The 23,644-nt window shown below is 42.1% G+C and overlaps 1 protein-coding gene across 4 annotated transcripts in view; it reads right to left on the bottom strand.

Annotated features, from left to right (window-relative positions):
* Positions 1–23,644, bottom strand: part of TM9SF4 (transmembrane 9 superfamily member 4) — a 57,075-nt gene that overhangs the window by 30,354 nt on the left and 3,077 nt on the right. For 2 of the 4 annotated variants that reach the window (XM_085003529.1, XM_085003530.1), the window contains exon 2: positions 5,278–5,394. In XM_085003529.1, the coding sequence (XP_084859655.1) occupies positions 5,278–5,394 (117 nt within the window). The remainder of the gene's footprint in view (positions 1–5,277; positions 5,395–23,644) is intronic. The other 2 variants (XM_005672825.4, XM_021078141.2) reach the window with 1 other exon arrangement.

The following is a 23,644-nucleotide window of genomic DNA, read 5'->3' as shown; positions in this document are numbered from 1 at the left end:
AAACCATAAGATATTCATTCAACTAAATATTATACAACCATTAAAAGTGAAGTTTAAGGAGTTCCCATGGTGGCTCAGTGCTAACAAACCCGACTAGTATCCATGAGGACTCGGGTTCAATCCCTGGTTCCGCTCAGTGGGTTATGGATCCGGCTTTGCCATGAGCTGTAGTGTAGGTCACAGACATAGCTCGGATCCTGCATTGCTGTGGCTGTGGTGCAGGCTGGCAGCTACAGCTCCGATTAGACCCCTAGCCTGGGAACTTCCATATACCACGGGTGCGGCCCTAAATATACAGGAAAAAAAAGAAGAAGTTTTAGCCTCGGGTGCGGCCCTAAAAAGACAGAAAAAAAAGAAGTTTAAGAAGAACATAAAGGAGAACATTTAGGAAGCACACAGAATATAGCTCCAGAAACAGTGACAGCCACAGACAACTCCCTAAAACATGGATAAAAGAGAACCAATCATAACACTGCAAAAAAAATTTTTAAGTGTATTCTTTTTTTGTTTTGTTTTGTTTTGCTTTATCTAGGGCAGCTCCCACGGCATGTGGAGGTTCCCAGGCTAGGGGTAGAAGCGGAGCTGTAGCCACCAGCCTACGCCAGAGCCAGAGCAACGTAGGATCCGAGCCGCGTCTGTAACCTACACCACAGTTCACGGCGACACCGGATCCTTTAACCCACTGAGCAAGGCCAGGGATCGAACCTGCAACCTCATGGTTCCTAGTCAGATTCGTTAACCACTGTGCCACGACGGGAACTCCATAAAGTGTATTCTTTTTTTTTTGTCTTTTGTCTTTTCAGGGCCTCACCTGGGGCATATGGAGGTTCCCAGGCTAGGGGTCTAATAGGTGCTATAGCCTCCAGCCTACGCCACAGCCACAGCAAGGCCAGATCTGAGGAGCATCTGCGACCTACACCACAGCTCATGGTAACACTGGATCCTTAACCCACTGCGTGAAGCCAGGGATCTAACTCGCAACCTCATGGTTCCTAGTCGGTTTCATTTCCGCTGTGCCATGACGGGAACTCCTAAAGTTTATTCTTATATTTTAAAAAATTTTATTGAAGTTTAGTTGATTCACAATGTTTTAATTTCTGCTACATAGAAAAGTGACTCAGTTATACATGTATATATTATTTTTCATATTCCTTTCCATTATGGTTTATCACAGGATATTGAATATAGTTTTCTGTGCTATACAGTAGAACCTTGTTGTTTTATTTTTTATTTTTTTGGTCTTTTTGCCTTTTCTAGGGCTGCTCCCAAGGCATATGGAGGCTCCCAGGCTAGGGGTCTAATTGGAGCTGTAGCCGTCGGCCTACACCACAGCCACGGCAATGCAGGATCCGAGCCAAGTCTTCGACCTACACCACAGCTCACGGCAACGCTGGATCCTTAACCCACTGAGCAAGGCCAGGGATCGAACCTGCAACCTCATGGTTCCTAGTCAGATTCATTAACCACTGAGCCATGACGGGAACTCCCTTGCTGTTTTAAATTTAATGCAACTAAAATCATCTTTGCTATTTAAGAACTACTGACCATTCCTCACACACCATCTGAAAATACAAATAATTTTTAGAATCCAGGTCTACAATCCTTATTTACAACCCCTGCTTTGGAATTAGGAATTTGTCATATATATATATATATATATATTTTTTTTTTTTTTTTTTTCTTTTTTTTTCAGGCCATAGGTGCAGCACATGGAAGTTCCCAGGCTAGGGGTCAAATTGGAGCTATAGCTGCGGGCCTACACCACAGCCACAGCAATGCCAGATCCGAGCCACATCTGCAACCAGCTTGTGGCAATGCTGGATCCTTAACTCACTGTGCGAGGCCAGGGATTGTGAACCTCCAACCTCATGGATGCTAGTCAGGTTCACTTCTGCTGCGCCACAATAGAACTCCAGTTTTTCTAATTTTAAAAGGGCAGTGTGGTACAGTACACCATAGGTTTTATAACACCCCCACCTGGGTCTGGAGCAGTATCCCACATTCAATGACTATTTGTAAGGAAATGCAAAAATTCATACTAAGTGGGATAAATAAAGTCAAATAAACAGTTCAGGTCAGATTTTGCCTACAATGAGTTTAGAAAAACTCTGGGTTTCAGAGCTTTTTAGATGTCAGACTGAGGGACTGAGGATCTCCAATAGGAATTTCATGAACTGCTTGAGGCAAAATGACCGCAAAGTTGTATCTGCTTTAACAGCCTGTTATTTTGTGTTTCATAGCATTCTCTCCTGCTGGACAATCAAAAAAGAACCAACATCACAAAGAGACTGAATCTCAGCTTACGGGCCCTCCCACCCTTCTCTTCCCACCCCAGGTGTACACTCTCCCACATCTAGCTTGGCAGGACTGAAGCGAGAGCTACCTCGTCCTCCCCCTGCCACAGCTTTGCTCTGGAGGGGGCTTCCGGCAGAGACACTGGGAGGAAGGGTACTGCGGTGGTTAAAAGCTGGGCTCTGAACTAACCCCTAAGTCTTCCGCACAACCCAACCTTGGGCAAGGTTGGATGACTTCCTTGGGCCTCAGTTTCCATAACTGTAAAATGTTCAGTAAATCTGTAAAACACACATTATCTGCCTCAGAGGGCTCTTGGAGGGCATCTTGAGCTAAGCTGGGCATAATGCCTGGCATGTAAATAATCCTCAATAAACGTTACTTTAATTATTGTTCCCCAAATTTTAAGCCTGATTTCCAAGGAAGAAGGATGCACACAGCAATGGGACACATGGGATGATGCATTTACTTGTTACTACCACATTCTTTTTTTTTTTTTACTTCAAACAGAATTTTAATTTATTACAATCGAAAATACAAACATATAAAGTATACAGCACATTTAAGCAGAATCAGTTCAATAATCCAAATCAAAACCTCTTCTATCCTTGCAGCCCTGTTTATCTTTGTATTCGCAGCAATTCGAATGGCACACGAGGTTCATTTTTTTTTTTTTACTATTTTATTATTATTACTTTTTAATACTTATTTCCCCAATACATTTTTTTTTTTTTTTACTGTACAGCATGGTGACCCAGTTACACATACATGTACACGTTCTATTTTCACACATTATCATGCTCCATCATAAGTGACTAGACATAGTTCCCAGTGCTACACAGCACCACGTAGTTCTAAATGCAGACACTTTCTAGCAGTCATTCATCATATTATTTATCCCCCCTGCCTGGCTAAGTACTAGGAGCTGGTGACACAGCAGTGATGGAGAAGAGGAGGTCCCAGCCCTTTTTAGAACTTGCTTCATGGTAGTTTTCATTTTTCCACAAATGTACTATATTTTTAACCTCTAAACTGGTTAACTTGCCCTGGTTAAAGAAAAGTTGCTTGTATCTAATGCCCCGAACAAGCATGACGTGTAGCAATTTATAACTCTGCAAATGCCTAAAAGCACAGGTACACGGCAGCACGTCACGTGGATGGCCCTTTGTGGTCTTCTGGTCTTCCACTCCCCCTTCTGAACACTGTGAGGCTTTCAGGACGAAAACTTTATTTTCACACACCCTCACTGCTTTGCTTTTGCACAGACCAGCAAAGACATGGTTCCTATCAACATTACCTCATGGTAATGAGGTAATACATGTACATTTATTTTAGGAGTAGAATTTATTTTCATAACTTTGTAAGTTTTGCCAGCCCTTTTAACATAATCACTAAGGTTTTAAAGGACTACTTAAAAACTTCAAGTACATGTTATTTTGCTTATGGGAGACCAACGTGGTAGTCAAGAAGCTAGGGATTTATGGAAGGGTTAGAATGCCAAGGACCCTACACTGTAAACACTGCACAGAAAAACACACTAAGAAAAGTATACCAAATTATTAGGAGTGGTGATGTTTGGGTGATGGCAGAGGGGCGTCCCTTTAGCTGGAACCCTGGTGCAAGGCAACACTCCTTCCCTGGAGGCAGCCCATATCCAATGGCTGGTTTGGGGAGGGATACAGAGAGCTGGTCCTCTTGCCTCAACGTGGGACAACTGAAGTGCCAGCCACTCCTGTTTCAGAGTTTCCCTTGGGACTCTGCTTTATCACAGTGCACTGTCTTCCTCTGTCCAGTCTTCTTCCCTCTCTCCCTTCCAAGTGCTGATCCTGAGAGCCTCGTCAATAAATCTCTTGCACCTAATCTCCACCTTAAGTTTGTTTCCTGGGGAACTGATCCAAGAAGACCCACCACCAACTCCCAGCTCTGTTTGGGAATCTGAGAAGGCCACCGAGAGCCCTCTGTTATAGAGACATCAACACAGGTGCCAGCCTGCCTACTGCCCTTGATCAACCGTATTTTAAGTGACTCTCCCATAACCCCTGTCACAGTTGACTGGCCCACAGGTGGGCATCTGGGCCAGAAAGGTGAGGTGGCCCAGTTGCATGGCTTCTCTCTATACTTTGGTTTAGGGCAAGGCTTTCCAAACCCTAATCATTCACGTGCCAACTTGCCTCATCTACTCACCACTTATTTCTACTTATTTCTATGTGGATATGATCCATTTTTAGGTAAATACATTTATTTAACAAGCAAACATTTCACCGCTATTAAATATGGAAAACCAACAATGGCAGCCATGAAATTGTGAATGAAGTACTGGCTATAACTTCTAGTATAATTAAAAGAAAATAGCTATTAAAATAAAACATACTTGTCAGCCACTTAAAATCATCTCCTATACCACCACTCAGATGTGCAGAGCACAGTTTGGAAACACTGAACTGGAGAATCCTGGCAGAACTAAAATTGAAAAAATAGAGGTCCTAATAGGATATGTATACCCAGATGATAGAAGTATGCAGAAAAAGCTGGTAACAGAGAGGAGGACGGAGCAGATGAAAGAGGGAGACAAAGATGTCACAGAGGGGGAGGTGGGTTGAGAGAGACAGAGACACAGAAAGAGATGGAGACAGACAGACACAGAAGTGAGTGCGTGAGAGATGTGAGACGTGTGTGAAAGTTAAAGTGAGAGAGAAACAGACATGGAACCAGAAACAGAGACAGAGCCAGAGATAAAGAGGAAGAGAAAGAGGGACACAGAGAGGGGGGACACTCACACAGGCAGAGAGGCAGAGAGCAAGGCAGAGAGACAGATGTCTTGGAACTGCGGGGTCCAGATAGCACCACTTCCAGTCTGAGCTGCGGTCAGCAAGCCCTCTTCCTCCCAGGCTAACCAGGCTGGTCTATGTTCTCTGCAGCCGCAGGAGGGACCAGCTCGCCAGGCTGCCCAGCACAGAGGCTCCCACAGTCCAGGAATGCACTTACCTTGATTTCTACAGGGTCATTCTGGTGGAAGTTGATTGGTGCGACCCCAGGAACATAGAAGGCGCCTGTATCACACGTGAGAGAGAGAAGCAGCAGGGACCACGGGAACCAATCCTGCTTGGAAGAGAGGCAGCAGTTGTAATGGGGAGGAAGTGAACATCCCTCTGGGGCAGGTCAACTCATAGCACCTTCCCATCTGCTTTAACTGACCCAGTCTCACCCCCACTTTGAGAAGCTTGAGGCCCCCTACATGTCCCCAAGAGGGCTATGAGGCACTGATACTGCATTTCCAGAATGAGCCACAAACTGAGTGAAGTAATAACCTAGGGCAAAAGGGCAGATGTAACACAGGAGCATATCTCCCCACTTCTGGACCAATGTTCCTTTAACCATTTCACATCTATCACTCCCCTTCAGGGCTAGCAGGAACTGAAGCTCCACAATGGCCCATTAATTCCCATTTCTTTACACAGCCACAGGCACACTTTGTCAGGAAGCTCCCCTGTGATCAATATATTCTCCTATAAGCCGTCCTAACCCACTGCCTCCCATTCTCTGCCTCCTCAGTCCAGCTACACCAGCCTCCTTGTTGTCTCTTGACAGCAAACCTTTCTCCACCCCTCAGGGCCACCTCCTTTACTGTTCCCTCTGCCAGAATGCCCTTCCCACAGATGCCTGCCTGGCTCATGTCTCACTCCTTATTTCATTCAGGTCTCTCTCAAATGTCACTTTCTCAGAGAAGCCTGCACTGACTAGCCCATCTAAAATGGCATCCTCGGGTTCAACATCACTCATTATTAGAGAAATGCAAATCAAAACCACTATGAGGTAACAGCTGTGGTGTAGGTCAAAGCTGCGGCTCGGATCCTGAGTTGCTGTGGCTGTGGTGTAGGCTGGCAGCTGTAGCTCCGATTAGACCCCTAACCTGGGAACCTCCATATGCTGCAAGTGTGGCCCTAAAAAGCAACAAAACAAAACAACAACTAGGTTAAAAAAGTTTTGAAAAAGTAAAATCTATACAGTAAATAATTCCAACAGCACAAATGGGTATACCATGAAAAATAAATCTTTTTCCCGCTTCAGCTCCCTATAGACAACTTCCAGCTCCAGTTCCTTCAAAAACATTCTGGAGATATTCTATGCGTGTACAAAGGGAAGTGTTTGGTAGTATCGGTTTGCCTTGATACAACAATGACAAACAGGTTTTTATTCTTTCTGTGACAGAAGGCCTACCGACTGTGTCTGGTTACAGCATCTGATTTCCTCTCCATCAGCTGGAAAATTTCCTCCACTTGATCAGTCATCAAAGATTCTAGCTTTCCTTCTTTGCTAGGCCTCACTGGGAAGTCCTTAGATTGTGAGTGCTCTGTGTGGAGAAATAAATCTTGTCCTTTCTTTTCCTATAATTCCTCTCTGTACCCTAATTCTAGCTAACTAAAATGACAGAAAGATAAATCCTGTACTACTGGCATAAACTGTCACCCAAAAGTTCAGTTCCCTTGTAGCTCAGCAGATTAAGGACCCAGCGTTGTCACTGCTGTGATTCAGGTCACTGAAAACAGACAATCCTCATTCATAGATATTATCAACAAACCACAAATCAATTTATCTTAGAGGAAGGGTCAACAAATAAAAAATGGCAAAAGGTTATTTCCATAATAAGCTAGAATCTCTGAATGATACAAGGTGGCAACCAAAAGCAATTCAGAAATTCAGTTTAGGCATTCCCGCTGTGGCACAGTGGAAACAAATAGGACCAGTAACCACGAGGTTGCGGGTTCGATCCCTGGCCTCACTCAGTGGGTTAAGGATCCGGCATTGCTGTGAGCTGTGGTTTAGGTTGCAGACATGGCTCAGATCTCAAGTTGCTGTGGCTGTGGCTGGCAGCTGTAGCTCAGATTCCACCCCTAGCCTGGGAACCTCCATGTGCTGTGGGTGTGGCTCAAAAAAAGAAAAAAAAAGAAAAGAAAAAAAAAGGACATTTACTTTAGAATGAATGACTACACTAAGATGATACTGGTAGGGTTTTTTGTTTGTTTGTTTGTTTATTTATTTTTAGGGCCGAACCTGCAGCATATCACTGCATTACGGGAACTCCCTATGTAGTCATTATATTTCTTTTTTTTTTTTTTTGTCTTTTGGCTTTTCTAGGGCCACTCCTGCAGCCTGTTCCTAGGCTAGGGGTCTAATCGGAGCTGTAGCCGCCGGCCTATACCAGAGCCACAGCAAGGCCAGATCCGAGCCATGTCTGTGACCTACACCACAGCTCACAGCAGCGCTGGATCCTTAACCTACTGAGTGAGGCCAGGGATCGAACCTGCAACCTCATGGTTCTAGTTGGATTTGTTAACCACTGAGCCATGACAGGAACTCCTTTTTTTTTTTTTCTTGGCCATGGCTACAGCATGTGGAAACTCCCAAGCCAGGGGTCAAACCCAAGGCACAGCTGTAACCAGAGCAACAGTGGTGATGTTGCCAGATCCTTAACCTGCTGGACCACGAGGGAACTCCAAAAATGGTGATATATTTCTTGAGTGGGACTATTCAAGCTCCAGGCTTAAGTAGAAAAAGAAGGGGATAGATTTGGCCCTCTTTTTTCAAGTTATGTTTGAGAAAATGAGGCAATGTTTTCCTTTTTGGTATATCTGTATCTTCCAGTTTTTCTTAAGGAAGTATACATATTTATACCACTTAAGAAATATAAAAAAAGCAGTTCCCATCATGGCGCAGTGGTTAACGAATCTGACTAGGAACCATGAGGTTGTAGGTTCGATCTCTGGCCTCCCTCAGTGGGTTAAGGATCCAGCGTTGCCATGAACTGTGGCGTAGCTCAGACACGACTTGGATCTCATGTTGCTGTGTCTCTGGTGTAGGCTGGTGGCTACAGCTCTGATTAGACCCCTAGCCTGGGAACCTCCATATGTCATGGGAGCAGCCCTAGAAAAGGCAAAAAGACTCCCCCCAAAAAAAGAAAAGAAATATAAAAAAATAAATTAGGCAAAAGAAAGCATCATTGTTCTGAACACCTAGATTAGAGCAATTCTAGCTTGATATGGAAGGAACTCCACCCGCTGGCCTCAAGATGCCCTTCCATCAGCACATTCCAGCTTTTCTTTCTAAGTCTTCAGGAAGACCCTAAGTTTGTCCCTGCCCTTGGTGAGCAGATTCGCTCAGGTGAATCTGCCTTCAAGTCTTTTCTCAGGCTGTTTCTGACACTTGCCCTCACCTTATTCAAGTCCTATCTACCCTTGGAGGTCCAGTTGAAGGAATCCCTCAGATCCCCATACGGGGAATTCTTCTCTCCCTTCCTTATTTTTTAAGGCACTCTGTAAATATCTCTATGATGACACTAGAGTCAAAAATTGTAAACTACCCAACTTCTAAATGAACTTTCACATCTATACATGTTCAAAGAGCTGCTTCAGTTATTTGATAAATATTTAAATCTGTACGTGTTTAAGGCCCTACTATAGCACTTTTCATGTTATATTATAGTTTTAAGTATCTGCCATCTCTCCACCTGCACTCGTCAATTGTGTGGCTTTGCTGATGTTGAGTACTCAATAAATCTTTATCAAACAAATTAATAATAGGCATCAAGCAACCTCTGATCTATAAAAATAGAAAACCATTCACATACAGGTTGAATATATGCTTCTCTCTTTTTTTTTGTTTTTTTTTTTGGTTTTTTAGGGCTGCACCTGCAGCATATGAAGGATCCCAGGCTAGGGGTCAAATCGGAGCTGCAGCTGCTGTTCTACACCACAGCCGTATCAATGTCAGATCGGAGCCATGTCTGTGACCTACATCACAGATCACAGCAATGCCAGATCCTTAACCCTCATGGATCCTAGTCACATTTGTCTCTGCTGAGCTGCAATGGGAACTCTGAATACTATGGTTCTTAATCTTTGCTATATTCCCCTTGATAAATGTTTTTTTTCCAAATTCCCAAATTTAAGGAGTTCTTGACACCTCCGACCTTTCCACTTAAAACCTAGGACCTAGTTTGAGACTCCCTGAGACATCTATTACCCCATAATAGATACCCTATCTGTACATCGAGGAGAGTGGTGCTTAACCCTGATGCACATTAGAATAATCTGGGAAATAAGTGGATTAAATTCCCGATCAAAAGGCATAGAGTGGCTGAATGGATTAAAAAAAAAGATCCAGCAATATGCTGCCTACAAGAGACATACTTAAGATCTAAAGACACACATAAAGTAAAGGGATAGAAAATGATATTCCATGTAAATAATAATAACTAAAAGAAAGCAGGAGCAGCTATACTTATATCAGACAAATTAGACTTTTAGTAAAAAACTGTGCCTAGAGACAAAGAAGGTCATTATATAATGACAAAGGGTCAATTCAACAGGAAGATAAAACAATTATAAATATACATGCTCCTAATATCAGAGCACCTAAATATATAAAGCAAATATTGGCAGATCTGAAGGGAGAAATTGAGAGCAACACAATAGTAGTAAGGGGCTTTAATATTTCACAATAACGGATGGAATATCCAGACAGAAAACCAATAAACAGCTGACTTGAACACTATAGGCCAAACATACAGACATACAATAGAGAAGCTTCTACTCAAAAGCAAAAGAATTACACATTCTTCTCAGGTGTACATGAAACATTCTTCAGGACAGAACACATGTTAGTTCACAAAATAAGTCTTAACAACTTTTAAAAGAGTATAATCATTCCATGTATCTTTTCTGACCACAAAGGGATGAAACTAGAAATCAATAACAGAAAATGAGAAAATCTGCAAATACTAAACAACACCCTGTTGGATCAAAAAGGAAATTGGGGAGTTCCCGTCGTGGCGCAGTGGTTAATGAATCCGACTAGGAACCATGAGGTTGTGGGTTCGATCCCTGGCCTTGCTCAGTGGGTTAACGATCCGGCGTTGCCATGAGCTGTGGTGTAGGTCGCAGACATGGCTCGGATCCTGCGTTGCTGTGGCTCTGGTGTAGGCTGGTGGCGACAGCTCCGATTCGACCCCTAGCCTGGGAACTTCCATATGCCGCGGGAGCGGCCCAAGAAAAGGCAAAAAGACCAAAAAAAAAAAAAAAAAAAAAAAGGAAATTGAATGATAATTTTAAAGTACCTTAAACAACAAACAAAAAAAGAAAATAGAAAATACCAAAATTTACAGAATGCAACAAAAGCGGTACTAAGAGGGCTGTTTATAGTGATAAATGCCTACCTTAAAAAACAAACAAACAACCTCTGGGGAATTCCTGTTGTGGCTCAGCAGGTTAAGAACCTGAGTAGTATCCATGATGATTCGGTTTGATTCCTGGCCTTGCTCAGTGGGTTAAGGATCCCGTGTTTGCCACAAGCTGCAGTGTGAGTTGCAGATGTGGCTCAAATCCCTTGTTGCTATGGCTGTGGTGCAGGCTGGCAGCTGCAGCTCTGATTCAACCTCTAGCTTGGGAACTTCCAAATGCCACAGGCGCAGCCCTTAAAAAAAGGTGGTGGGGAACCCCAACCAAAATCTGGAGTTCCCTGGTAGCCTAGCAGGTAAGGACTCAGCATTGTCACTGCTGTGGCTAGGGTTTGATCCTTGGCCTGGGAACTTTTGTATGCCATGGGTACAGCCAAAACAAACAAACAAACAAACAAACAAACAAAAACCCAAAAAACCCCAAACAACCTAACTTTACATCTCAAGGAACTAGAAAAAGAACAAACTAAGCCCAAATTAGCAGAAGTAAGAAAATAGTAAAGATTAGAGTAGAAATAAATGAAAAATAGATTTAAGGGAGTTCCTGTGGTGGCACAGCGGAAACAAATCCGACTAGGAACCATGAGGTTGTGGGTTTGATCCCTGGCCTCACTCAGTGGGTTAAAGATCCGGTGTTGCCATGAGCTGTGGTGTTGGTCACAGACATGGTCAGATCTGGCGTTGCTGTGGCTCTAGCATAGGCTGGTGGCTACAGTTCTCGATCTCTAGTCTGGGAACCTCTCTATGCCACGGGTGTGGCCCTAAAAAAGACAAAAAGACAAAAAGACAAAAAAAAAAAAAAACAAAAAAAAAAACAAAAAAACCCCCAACATTTAAAAACAAGAAAAAATAATAGAACTGTGTTGGTTTTTTGAAAAGATGAAATTGACAAACACTTAGCAATGCCAAAGAGAAAAAGAAAAACTCAAATCAGAAATGAAAGAGAAGACATTATAAAAGACGTCTAAGAAATAAAAAAAGGATCATAAGGATCTACTGTGAACAATTATAGGTCAACAAACTGAATAAAGAACAGGAGATTGAATGGGCGATCAAAAACCTCCCAACAAAGAAAAGTCCAAGACCAGACAGTTTGAATGGCAAATTCTAACCAATATTCATAAAAGAGTTAATACCAATCCTTAAACTCTTCCAAAAATACAAGAGGGAACCCTTCCAAACTCATTTTATTTATTTATTTTTAAAGTAGAATATGTATTTATTTTCATCTTTTTAGGGCAGCACCCAGAGCACATGGAAGTTCCCAGGCTAGGGGTCAAATTAGACCTGTTGCCGCTGGCCTAGACCACAGCTATAGCAACACAAGGTCTGAGCACTATCTGCAACCTATACCATAGCTCACAGCAACACCGGATCCTTAACCCACTCATTGAGGCCAGGGTTTGAACCTGTATCCTCATGGATACTAGTCAGATTCTTCCTGCTGGGCCGTGATGGGAACTCCCCAAACTCATTTTATGAGGCCAGCATCACCCTGATACCAAATGAAAACTATTTGTTAATATTCTTGATGAACACAGATACAAAAATCCTCAATAAAATACCAGCAAATTGAATTTAACATCTCACTAGAAGAAGCATACACCAAGATCAAATGAGATTTATCCCTGTGATACAAAGGTGGTCAGCATTTGCAAATCAATCAATGTAATAAACTGTACTAACAAGATGAAAGAAAAAACCCCAGGAGCTCCTGGTTGCGGCTCCATGGTTAATGAACCCAACTAGCATCCATGAGGATGGGGGGTTCGATTCTTGGCCTTGCTCGGTGGGTTAAAGGTCCAGCATTGCCATGAGCTGTGGTACAGGTCACAGACATGGCTCCAATCCTGCACTGCTGAAGCTGTGCAGCAGGTTGGTGGCTGCAGCTCCAATATGACCCCTAGCCTGGGAACCTCCATATGCCTCAGGTGCAATCCTAAAAAAAAAGTACCAAAAAAAAAAAAAGGAAAAACCCATATAATCATTTCAATAGACACAGAAAAGGCATCCATTTGTGATTTAAATTCTCAAAAAGAGTAAGTATAAAAGGAGCTTCTCTCAATAAAATAAAGGCCATACACGAAAAGCCCACACTTAACATCATTATTTCTTGCTAATCAAAAATATACATGTTCTAAATTTCTCCTAAGAAGCCAGACACTGACAGGTGATTTGAAGCCAGGGCAGAGGATTACAATCTCCTGTGTTTAGCAAGCCAATGAAATCTAAAAAGTTACTCCAGTTCTTTTGAAACAGTATCCTCCAATCTTAGCAGAGAGACACAGCCCTGGGGGACTCAAGGGCTCTGTGACAGCCCAGGTTGCAGAGGAATGAAAAGCAAAACCTGAAAGCACCAAATCCTAGCCGCTGGACCACCAGGGAGCTAGAGAAAGACTTCAATATACTTCTGTTCCAAAGTCTCAAACCAGTGGAACAAGTACTCAAACCAAACAAACAAAAAGACGTAACAATGAGAAAAACACTCACTCTGGCAGAAAACAAACAAAAAAAAAGAAGCAGCCAGAGTCACTGAGCAGCTAAAGGTAAGTGCAAGGTACTATAGCACACAATAGTCCTTTTCTTCCACTTACCAAGTGCCTGCTTTGTGCTAAGCACTTTACAAACACTGACTTCCGCCAGTCTCACAACTACAACTACCCGGAGATTTCTATCAATCTTCCCAATGACTGCCAGTAAACCTGAGACCCAGAGATTTCATAACTTGCTCAAGATCAGAATGTAGAGAATCAGGGATGCTTTTTTCAGGCAGGTGAGATGCATTAAATGATGACGCTCATGAAATGATGATACAGATAACAACGGCAGTTAACATTTACTGGATACTGATTATGTGTCAGGCACAGTTCTAGGTTCTTTTCATGCAATAACCCAATTAATTTTCACAACAGTCCTATGAGGTAGAGACTCTTACTATTCTAATTTCAGAGGAAACTGAGGCTCAGGGAGGCGACATAACACTGGATGAGTCAGGATTTATATCTAAGCTGTGTGCCCAAGGCCCAAGATCTAACAAGTACAGAAATTAGCTCACTATCTTGAGCACCTACTATATGCTGGGCAGTGTGCTAGCCCCACAGAATACATACCTGCGAGGAGCTTTCAGCCAGTTGGGGGACAGAGACAAGTCATGAGCCAATGGCAATACCAGGTCCCAGATGCTATAGAGGTCCTAGTCTCTTATCCTATCAGTTAAGAAGCTAAGGAGTACACAGAAGCAGCAACAAGCCCAGTCACGGAGGGATAGGTTGCAGATTTAAGAACTCAAGTCCACTCCAAGGCTTGAAGGGAAAGGTGAGGGAAGGCACAAATGTTCCAGAAAGAGCAAAATAGGAGTTCCTGTCATGGCTCAGCAGAAACGAATCTGACTAGTATCCATGAGGACACAGGTTCGATCTCTGGCCTTGCTCAGCAGGTTAAGGATCTGGTGTTGCCATGAGCTGTGGTATAGGTCACAGATGCGGCTTGAATCCCTTGTTGCTGTGGCTGTGGCGTAGGCCAGCGGCCACAGCTCCGATTCGTTTCCAGCTAGCCTGGGAACCTCCATATGCAGCAAGTTTGGCCCTAAAAAGACCAGGAAAAAAAAAAAAAGCACTGCTGGGAAAACTGGACGGCTACATTTAAACAAAAATTTTTACAATCTTTTTACATTTAAATAAAACATTTTTTTAAAAGCATGTATCAAAGACATCACACAAAAAGGAAACTTTTCCTCAGGACCAGAGATGGAAAAATCCTTAACAAAATATTAGCAAACTGAATCCAGCAACATATAAAAAGGTATACATACACATCATAGCCCAGAAACACAAGGGTGGCTTAATATCTGAAAATCAAATAATGTAATGCATCATATAAAGAGAATAAAGAACAAAAACCACACAATCATTACAATTGATGCAGAAAATGAACTTGACAAAATTCAACACATGTTCATGACAAAAACTCTCAACAAACTAGGGATAAAAAAAAAGAACTTCCTCAATCAGATAAACAGCAGCTTTGAAAAACCCACAGCCAACATCATACTTGGTGATGAAAGACGGAGGAACAAGGCAAGATGAGGAACAAGGCAAGGATGTTCACTTTTGCCATTTCTATTCAACATTGTGCTATAAATGGAAACTGTGTACTAAAGCTAATAGTTAATCAATTAAAGCCATCCAGATTGAAAAGAAAGAAGTGAAATTGCTTTTATTTGCCAATCACCTATCTTCTACCTAGAAAATTCTAAAAGCCACAAAACAACAATTAGAACTAATAAACAAGTTGAGCAAGATCACAGACTACAAGATCAATATATAAAAATTAATTGTATTTTTTACATACCAGTCAAAAATAAAATTAAGAAAAACTGTTCCAGGAGTTCCCTGAGTTCAGTGGGTTAAAAATCTGATGTTGTCACTGCTGCGGCTCAGGTTGCTGCTGTGGCATAGGTATGATCCCTGGCCCAGGAACTTCTGCATGTCACGGGTGTGGCCAGAAACAAACAAATGAACAAATAAATAAAAGTATTTCACTAAAAAAAAGAAAAGAGGAGTTCCTGTCGTGGCACAGTAGTTAATGAATCTGACTAGGAACCATGAGGTTGCAGGTTCGATCCCTGCCCTTACTCAGTGGGTTAACGATCTGGCATTGCCGTAAGCTGTGGTGTAGGTTGCAGACGAGGCTCGGATCCTGCATTTCTGTGGTTCTGGCGTAGGCTGGTAGCTACAGCTCCAATTAGACCCCCTAGCCTGGGAACCTCCATATGCCGCAGGAGCGGCCCAAGAAATGGCAAAAAGACACACACACACAAAAATTAAATTAAATTAAAAAAAATTAAAAAAAGAAAAGAAAATAGTTCCATTTACAGTAGCTTTAAGAAGAATAAAATATTTAGGAATAAATTTTTAAAAAAGACTCATATACTGAAAATTACAAAACACTGCTAAGAGAAATGAAAGAAGATCTAAATAACTGGTGAGACAGTCCATATTCATGGACTGGAAGATTCAATATTGTTAGGGTGGCAATTTCCCCAAGTTGATCTATAGAGGAGGTGCAATTCCTATCAAAATCCTAGCAGGCTTTTTTGTTGAAACTGACAAGTTGACCCTGAAATTTATCTGGAAACACAAAGGATCCAAAACAACTTTTAAAAAGAACAAAACTAGAGGATTTATACTACCCAATTTCTAAGCAATTATAAAGCTAAAATAGTCAAGACGCTGTGGTAAGGATAAGCAATAAAGACCAAGGAACAGAATTAAAAGTCTAGAAATAAATCTTTACAGTTACTTGCAGTACACTGATTTTCAACAAAGTTGCCAAGGCTAGTCAAGAGGGAAAGGATAGTCATTTCAACAAATAGTGCTTGGACAACTGAGTAGCCATATGTAAAAGAAGCCTCAAACCATACACAAAAATTAACTCACAATGGATCACAGACCTAAATAGAAAAGTTAAAATGATAAAAACTTCCAGAAGAAAAGCTAGGAGAGAATCTTTGTGACACTGGGTTAGGCAAAGATGTCTTAGATACATGCCAAAAGCACAACCTATATTTGAAAAATTGATAAACTGGATTTCATAAAAATTTATAACTTTTACACTTCATAAGAGATCATTAAGAAAATGATAAACAGGAGTTCCCGTCGTGGCGCAGTGGTTAACGAATCTGACTAGGAACCATGAGGTTGCGGGTTCGGTCCCTGCCCTTGCTCAGTGGGTTAACGATCCGGCGTTGCCGTGAGCTGTGGTGTAGGTTGCAGACGCGGCTCGGATCCCACATTGCTGTGGCTCTGGCGTGGGCCAGTGGCTACAGCTCCGAAGACCCCTAGCCTGGGAACCTCCATATGCCGCAGGAGCGGCCCAAGAAATAGCAACAACAACAAAAAAGACCAAAAAGAAAAAAAAAAAAGAAAATGATAAACAGGCCACAGACTAGGAGAAAGACCCTTGTAAATCACATATCTGATAGGGGAATTGTATGCAGAATATATAAAGTTTGTCAGTATCTTTAAATAGTTAAACTTACCATACCATCCAGTAATTCTAATCAGGCAATATTACAAAGCTATAGTAATCAAGATAGTATGGTATTGGTACCAAAAGAGACATACAGACTAATGGAAGAGAATAGAGAGCCTAGAAATAAACTCAGACACCTCTGGTCAATTAACCTTTGACAAAGGAGGCATTTGCCCAAGAGAAAAGGAAATATATGTCCATAGAAAGACTTGCACATGAATGTTCCTACAGCTTTGATCACAACAGTCCAAAACTGGGAACAATCCAAATGCCCATCGATTGGTGAATGAATAAACAAAAAATGTAGTAAAGCCATACAACAAAATACTACTTAGTAATAATAAAAAGGAGTGAAGCACCAGTTCATGTTACAACATCTATGAACTTCAAAAACATTATGTTCAGTAGACACCAGATGCAAAAGTCCATATATTGTATAATTTCACTTACATGAAATGCCCAGAAAAGGCAAATCTATAGAGATAGAAAGTAGAACAGTGGTTGGCTGGTTGTAGGAACAGGGATTATTGACTCTAAGTGTCAAGACTTTAATTGTAAGGGAAGTTGTTGGGGTGACAGAAATGTCACTTTTTGTCACTGTGAAGATGGTTGTACAAGTCTATACTAAAAATTACTGAACTGTATATTTAAAATGCGTAATTTTATGACGTTAAATGATACCCTCATAAACCTGAAAGGGGAAAAAAAAATCAGCTAGGGGGAGGTATAGATGAAACAAGTCTGGCAATATAATGGTAATTGCTGAACTTGGGTGATGGGTTACAGGGGTTCTTTATACTATTTCTTCTACTTTTATGTATGTTGAAAAAATTTTAAAAACCATACATTTTTTATGTGCATAAAAATACTCTGGAGGACTTTTTTTTTTTTTTTTTTTTGGTCTTTTTGCCTCTTCTAGGGCCTCACCCATGGCATATGGAGGTTCCCAGGCTAGGGGTCCAATTGGCGCTGTAGCCACTGGCCTATGCCAGAGCCACAGCAACTCGGGATCCAGGCCGCGTCTGCAACCCACAACACAGCTCACGGCAATGCCGGATCCTTAATCCACTGAGCAAGGCCAGAGATCAAACCGGCAACCTCATGGTTCCTAGTCGGATTCGTTAACCACTGCGCCACGACAGGAATTCCTGGAGGATAATTTTTTTAAAAATCAAAGATTACCCCTAATGAATGGATGGGGAGGGTAGCTAAGTGACTTTATTTCATTTATAGCTTTTATACTTTTTTCATGAAGAGATAATACAGGATTACATATATTCTAAATAAATATATTTGTATTTTAAGAAGGGAAAGGAAATGGGCTGCTTCTGAAAATACTTGGACAAGTTCCCCTAAAGAGGTGCAGAAAATGGGAGCTATAAGGTAAGAATGATGCTGAAGAGATTCTGGAGTCAGGTATGTGGGTAACCAGACCAGATTAGTAATTCATAATCTCAGAGAAGGTTGCAAATCTGAGAATCTAAGAAAAGCTTCAGACCCTGCTCCCAGAAACAAAAACCGCTCCAAAGTGCAGAATCTGACAAATGATTCCAAGAGGATCAAAGGAGTTCATGTGCCCTTGTACTGGATCACATTCCTTTTTTTTTTTTTTTTTTTTTTCTTTTTAAGGCTTCTCCTGCAGCATATGGGGGTTCTCAGGCTAGGGGGTCTAATTGGAGCCACAGCTGCCAGCCTGTACCACAGCAACACTGGAGCTGAGCCGCATCCGTGAACTATACCACAGCTCATGGCAACACCGGATCCTTAACCCACTGAGCAAGGCCAGGGACTGAACCTACAACCTCATGTTCCTAGTCGGATTTGTTTCTGCTGCACCACGATGGGAACTCTCGTTCTAATTTTCTGTAATTATCTGACTTAATCTCCTCTGCAGCCCTGACAGCCTGATAGAGGATATTTGACCTACAGTTCATTTCTGTAAGGAAATTAGGGAGAAGCAAAGTACCTGCTTCTTAGGAAATTCCTTTATACCTACCTTTAATTTTTAATTGACTGTCACAGGAATTCTCATGCAAGGTTCAGTCTGAAAAGCCAATTTAGCAGATATCTGTTGCATGTTCAGAGCCATGAAAGGAGTGGGAGTCCTGAGAGAGGTGAACCAGTGCATTCAACGTTATTTTGCTCTACTTGGTTTCTAAGTCAAGAGACTGCAAAGGCAGCATGTTGAGAAACAAGGTGATGGCAACCTAGAAGCTCTTTGTGCTGTAATCTCTCACGCCATCACTGGCAAAGAGATGGACGACCTGGAAACTCATGAAACTCAAAAGACCTAAGAATCAAGGTCTTGCCCTCCCTATTTTATTTTGGGGCACTGAATACACAGAAAATTTTCTCCCAAACAGCCCAATGAAGGCCTACTAGGACCAATAGGTACCCTTCACCTCCCTAAATTTGCACCACCCAGTTTAAGAGGTATCAACAATTAACTTCTTCCAAAGAAAACAAGGAAGTTTCCCCAGAGAACTGAAAATCATTTCATTCACTCACATTTCTCTGTGGCCCAAAATTAACCTTTTATTTTCTGGAGCCTTCTGCCTGCAGTCTTCTTTCCCATAAACAGCATCACCTAGGATACAGTCTGGCCAATCCGAACAGCCTTCCTGGTTCCTATTCCATGCTTTTCCTGCTGCAAAAGCAGCACCTTCCCTTAACAGCAAGTCAGATTCTTCTTTTTCTTTTTCAAAGATACAGTCACCATTTTAAGATCACTCAATAACTGCTCCCCAGATAAAGGGGGTGAAAAAAAGAACAAAGAAAAATTAAAAGGCTTTGGGGCTTAGTTTGCCAACAGCGAACTGAAATCAATTACCTAATCAGTTCAAGCTCCCTAAGAATTCAACCACACATGAAGGACAGCTAATGACAGCTAATGACCACTTACCAAGCAGCCTCAATGGAGCTAAAGAACTAAGCAAAAAACAAATCAAAACAAAAAAACCAGAACCGGATTAGCCACAGGAGACTCTGAAAATGTAGCCTTTATTTCAGAGCCCATAGACACAGAGTAACTATTGAGCAGAGATACATAAAGATTCAAAACTGTTCTTTAGGGATAAGGGACAGCCTGCAGCAGGCTGGGAAAGTCCAGGTGAAACTAATAACTACCCTCATCAAGCAAGACACCCAGACCCAAACCTAGAGGCCAGAAAGTGCAGAAATAAAACATAAAAAAAAAAAAAAAAAATGCACTGACCTGCCCTCTCCTGCTTAGGTATTTATAAAAGGACTCTCAGTTAGCCCAAGCATTAGGCTTAGGCGGTTCAGCTCCTCTAAAGGCTTCAAGCTTTGGAGTAGGAAAGTTACAGAGAGCTCTCTTTGCACTAGGCATGTTCATCTCATATTTCATTTAGTCATTACAACAATCCTTTGAGGAGAGTATCATCCTCATTTTAAACATAGGGAAACTGGTAAAGAGGAAAAAGTTCTGAAGATGGAGGATGGTGATGGTGGCAAAATAATGTGAATGTACTTAATGCCACCGTACACTTAAAATAGTTTAAATAATAAATTTTATATCTATTTTATCTCACACAATTTAAGTAACAGGTTAAAGAAGTAATAGTTTGCCCAAAGTAATAAAACCAATCAGAGTGTCAGATTCTAGCCTGAGTCCTTAGACAAAAACCTTAGTTTCTTCATCTGTAAAATGGGCTTTTGTAAGAATTAGATGGAATAATGGATGGGTATACGGTTTATCAACTGAAATGTATCTTATGAACAGAAATTTTCCCCTCGAGGTTAGGTAACAGAGGGAATCACCACAAACCCTTAATATTGCTTTTGAATCAGAAAGTCAAGCTAGGAAAAAGTTTACAGAGAGACCACCTAATTCAGGGGTTGCAAATTCAGTCACCTAGCAGGGCCACGCAAGTTACCTAAATGGTGAAGCTGCGAAGGAATAAGATAAGAGGGAGTGAAAGAAAGTGACAAACTGGGCCCTGCATGGGGAATTTGGGACCAAATTTTCAAGAGAAAATGAAAATCTACACTTTTTTTTTGTAATGTGAAATCTCCCAATTATTAAACATTGGCAACTAACTAGAAAAAAATGTAAAGTTCTTTGCCTGCCAACCTGTCCACAACCCAAATCAAGTCCATGTGAAGATGTGGTCCATAAACTGTCAGCTTATAGCATCTGAGCTACTTCACTGGAAATTGAGGGCCCAAAGATGTTAAGTGACTTCACCAAGGTACCCAGACTTCCTCTGGAACTGGCTTAAGAACTCAGCTCCAGGGAGTTCCCCTGGTGGCTCAGCTGTAACAAAGCTGACTAATATTCATGAGGATGTGGGTTTGATCCCTGGCCTTGCTCAGTGGGCTAAATATCCAGCATTGCTGTGAGCTGTGTAGGTTGCAAACGCAACTCAGATCCCGAATTGCTATGGCTGTGGTGTAGACCAGCAGCTGCAGCTCTGGTTTGACCCCTAGCCTGGGAACCTCCATATGCTGCACATACAGCCCTAAGAAAAACAAAAACAAACAAACAAAAACCAAAAAAAACCCCACAACAACCAAAAAAAAGAATTCAGCTCCAATTTGTGATTTGATTTTGTTTCTTAAGAACTGCTGCTAATATTTAGCATACCCTCTGAATATAAAACCTTTGGATTTCAAACCCTGTGAGGTCTGTCAGAGTAATGCTTGGGCATAGGTGAGAAATCATGGTAGGGGGCAGAGAAAGACGCAATGAAGAGAAATGAGATGAACAGAGAAGTCCTGGGTGTCCCCAGCCATGAGATACCAGTGTCAGCATAATGGTTCAGGGATCAAAGTGTTTGGGGTGGTAGGTGGCTTCTACTATTTGTCTGTGGCCAGATGGCCCTGTTCATCCTGGGTCCTTCCCACCTTCTTGCCAGTGCCCAGAGATCAAAACCCAACTTTCTCCAACATTCTATGACCTGCTTCTCTACTGCTGAGATCAAAGGGGAACTTTTGTCCAAGTTGTAAAAGAGAAACCAAGAGGCAATTTAATGCCATCTCTGCCTTGTCTGGGCTTCCCGAGGGGATTAAGGATACTCCTTTAAAGGGATTCCTCAGAGAAACACATTTGTACCAAGGCCTGGTGCTCGTACTTCAACTCCAAGGACACAGTGGCTCCTGTAGAATACGTGCCAGGTGGAACAACTCGAGAGGCCAGACAACACAACCAACAGCCAGTAGCTTGGAAAGACCACAGGGACAATGACCATGAAAAATACCCAAATCTGATTTTATAGGCATATTAGAAAAAAGTCACATTAAAGTATTCTAAACCACAAAATTATCAACATGGAATTTAGAAATCCTCAAGTCTAAATCTTAAGTTCACATATGATATACATGGAAACAGACCAACAAAGTCAAAGGCCCAGGCCATATGGTGGATCAGTGGAAGTGTTGGAACTAAGCCCTAGCTGCTGACTCCTGCTCCAGTGCTCCTTCCTCAATGGGCCGAAGCCCATGCACATGTGAGGCCCACCAGGACTGGTGGCAGAGTCCAGGCCTCCTACCTCCCATTCCAGGCCTCTATCATCCTGATTCCACTACTGAAAGCGGTTCCTATGTTTCTGCCTGGGGTGGGGCGGGGGTTGCTGGCTAGCACTGCTTCCAACTGCTCAAAGGAAACTTGAGGTCATTCAGGCTATTCTCCTGCGTCTGGACTGGATCAAATCCAAGCAACCTCAAAGCAGTGAGAACTGACCCAGCAATTTCACTCCCAGGTATATACTCAAGAACTGAGAACATATGTTCATGCAAAAACAATGTACACAAAATGTTCATAGCAACATTATTTGTAACAGCCAAAAAGTGGGAAAAAAAATCCTGAAGTTCATCAATTAATGAAAGGATAAACAAAATGAGGTCTATCCATACAACGGAATATTACTTGACCATAAAGAGGAATGAAGTACTACTACAGGATGGATGAACTTTGAAAACATTATGCCATGCAAAAAAAGGCAGACACAAAACACCACATGTTATATGATTTCATTTACATTAAATGTCTAGAACAGAAAAATCTATAGACAGAGAGTAAATTAGTGGCCGCCAGGGACTGGGGGGAAGGGGGATGGGGAAGTGACTGCTAATGGGTTTCTTTTTAGGGTGATGAAAATGTTCTGGAAGGAGGCAGATAGTGGTGAAGGTTGCACAACTTTGTGAATATACTAAAAACCACTGAACTGTAAACTTTAAAAGGGTGAATTTTATGGTATATGAATTATAATCCAAAAAAAGGGGGAAAAGGATAAAACCGCAAACTGTACAAACAATGAAGTATATGTGAGAAAAGTACACAGAGTTTTATTCACCAAATGGAGGTTTCTAGACTCCTGAGATGCCTACAAATGTACTCAATGGACATTTCCTGAGTTCCAAAAAAATAATATTCCCCCAAATCATATTCCATATGCTCAACAGTTCCATAATGAGTGGAGTTCCTGTTGTGGCTCAGCAGAAACGAACTCGACTAGTATCCGTGAGGATGAGGGTTCAAACCCTGGCCTCACTCAGCAGGTTAAGGATCTGGCATTGCCATGAGCTGTGGTGTAGGTCACAGATGTGGTGTTGCTGTGCTGTGGGGTAGGCCGGTGGCTGCAGCTCTGATTCCACTCCTAGCCTGGGAACTTCCAAATGCCACAGCAGTGTGATCCTTAAAAAAAAAAAAAAAAAAAAAGGAGTGAGCCATGAGCCTGCTTCCCACCTCAGACCCAGCTCGATTGACTCGGTATCCTGTAACTTTAGAGAGTCATCTAATTCCAGGGCAGGAGGAAGGCAGGAAAACTGGAGAGAACTTCAGTTTACAATAGCCATCTACTCCTAGGCCGGGGGAAGTCTCCCCCTGCAGGTTCAGGAAACACCTATTGTGCTAACATAGACCAGGGTGGGGTGGCAGCCCCTGGGGAAGAAGAGTCAATCACTAAGGAAACAGAGGGAGGGAAAAATCCATCAACACCACTTGAAACTTGAACCTACAACCCTAACTTTCAAAACAACCCCAACATGTTCCCACGGCCACCTAACCTATTAGCTCAGTTCCTCTTTGGTCCTACAACTTGCCTCAGAAACCCAGACACCCCAAAG

This window comes from Sus scrofa, chromosome 17 (genome assembly GCF_054392235.1).
Source record: "Sus scrofa isolate SSC_HxYL_T2T_F1_AM1 chromosome 17, Sscrofa_HxYL_maternal_Yorkshire_Landrace_v2.0, whole genome shotgun sequence".
Lineage (NCBI taxonomy): Eukaryota > Metazoa > Chordata > Mammalia > Artiodactyla > Suidae > Sus > Sus scrofa.
Note: the sequence above shows the minus strand (reverse complement) of the source record. Positions and strands in the feature narration are given on the sequence as shown.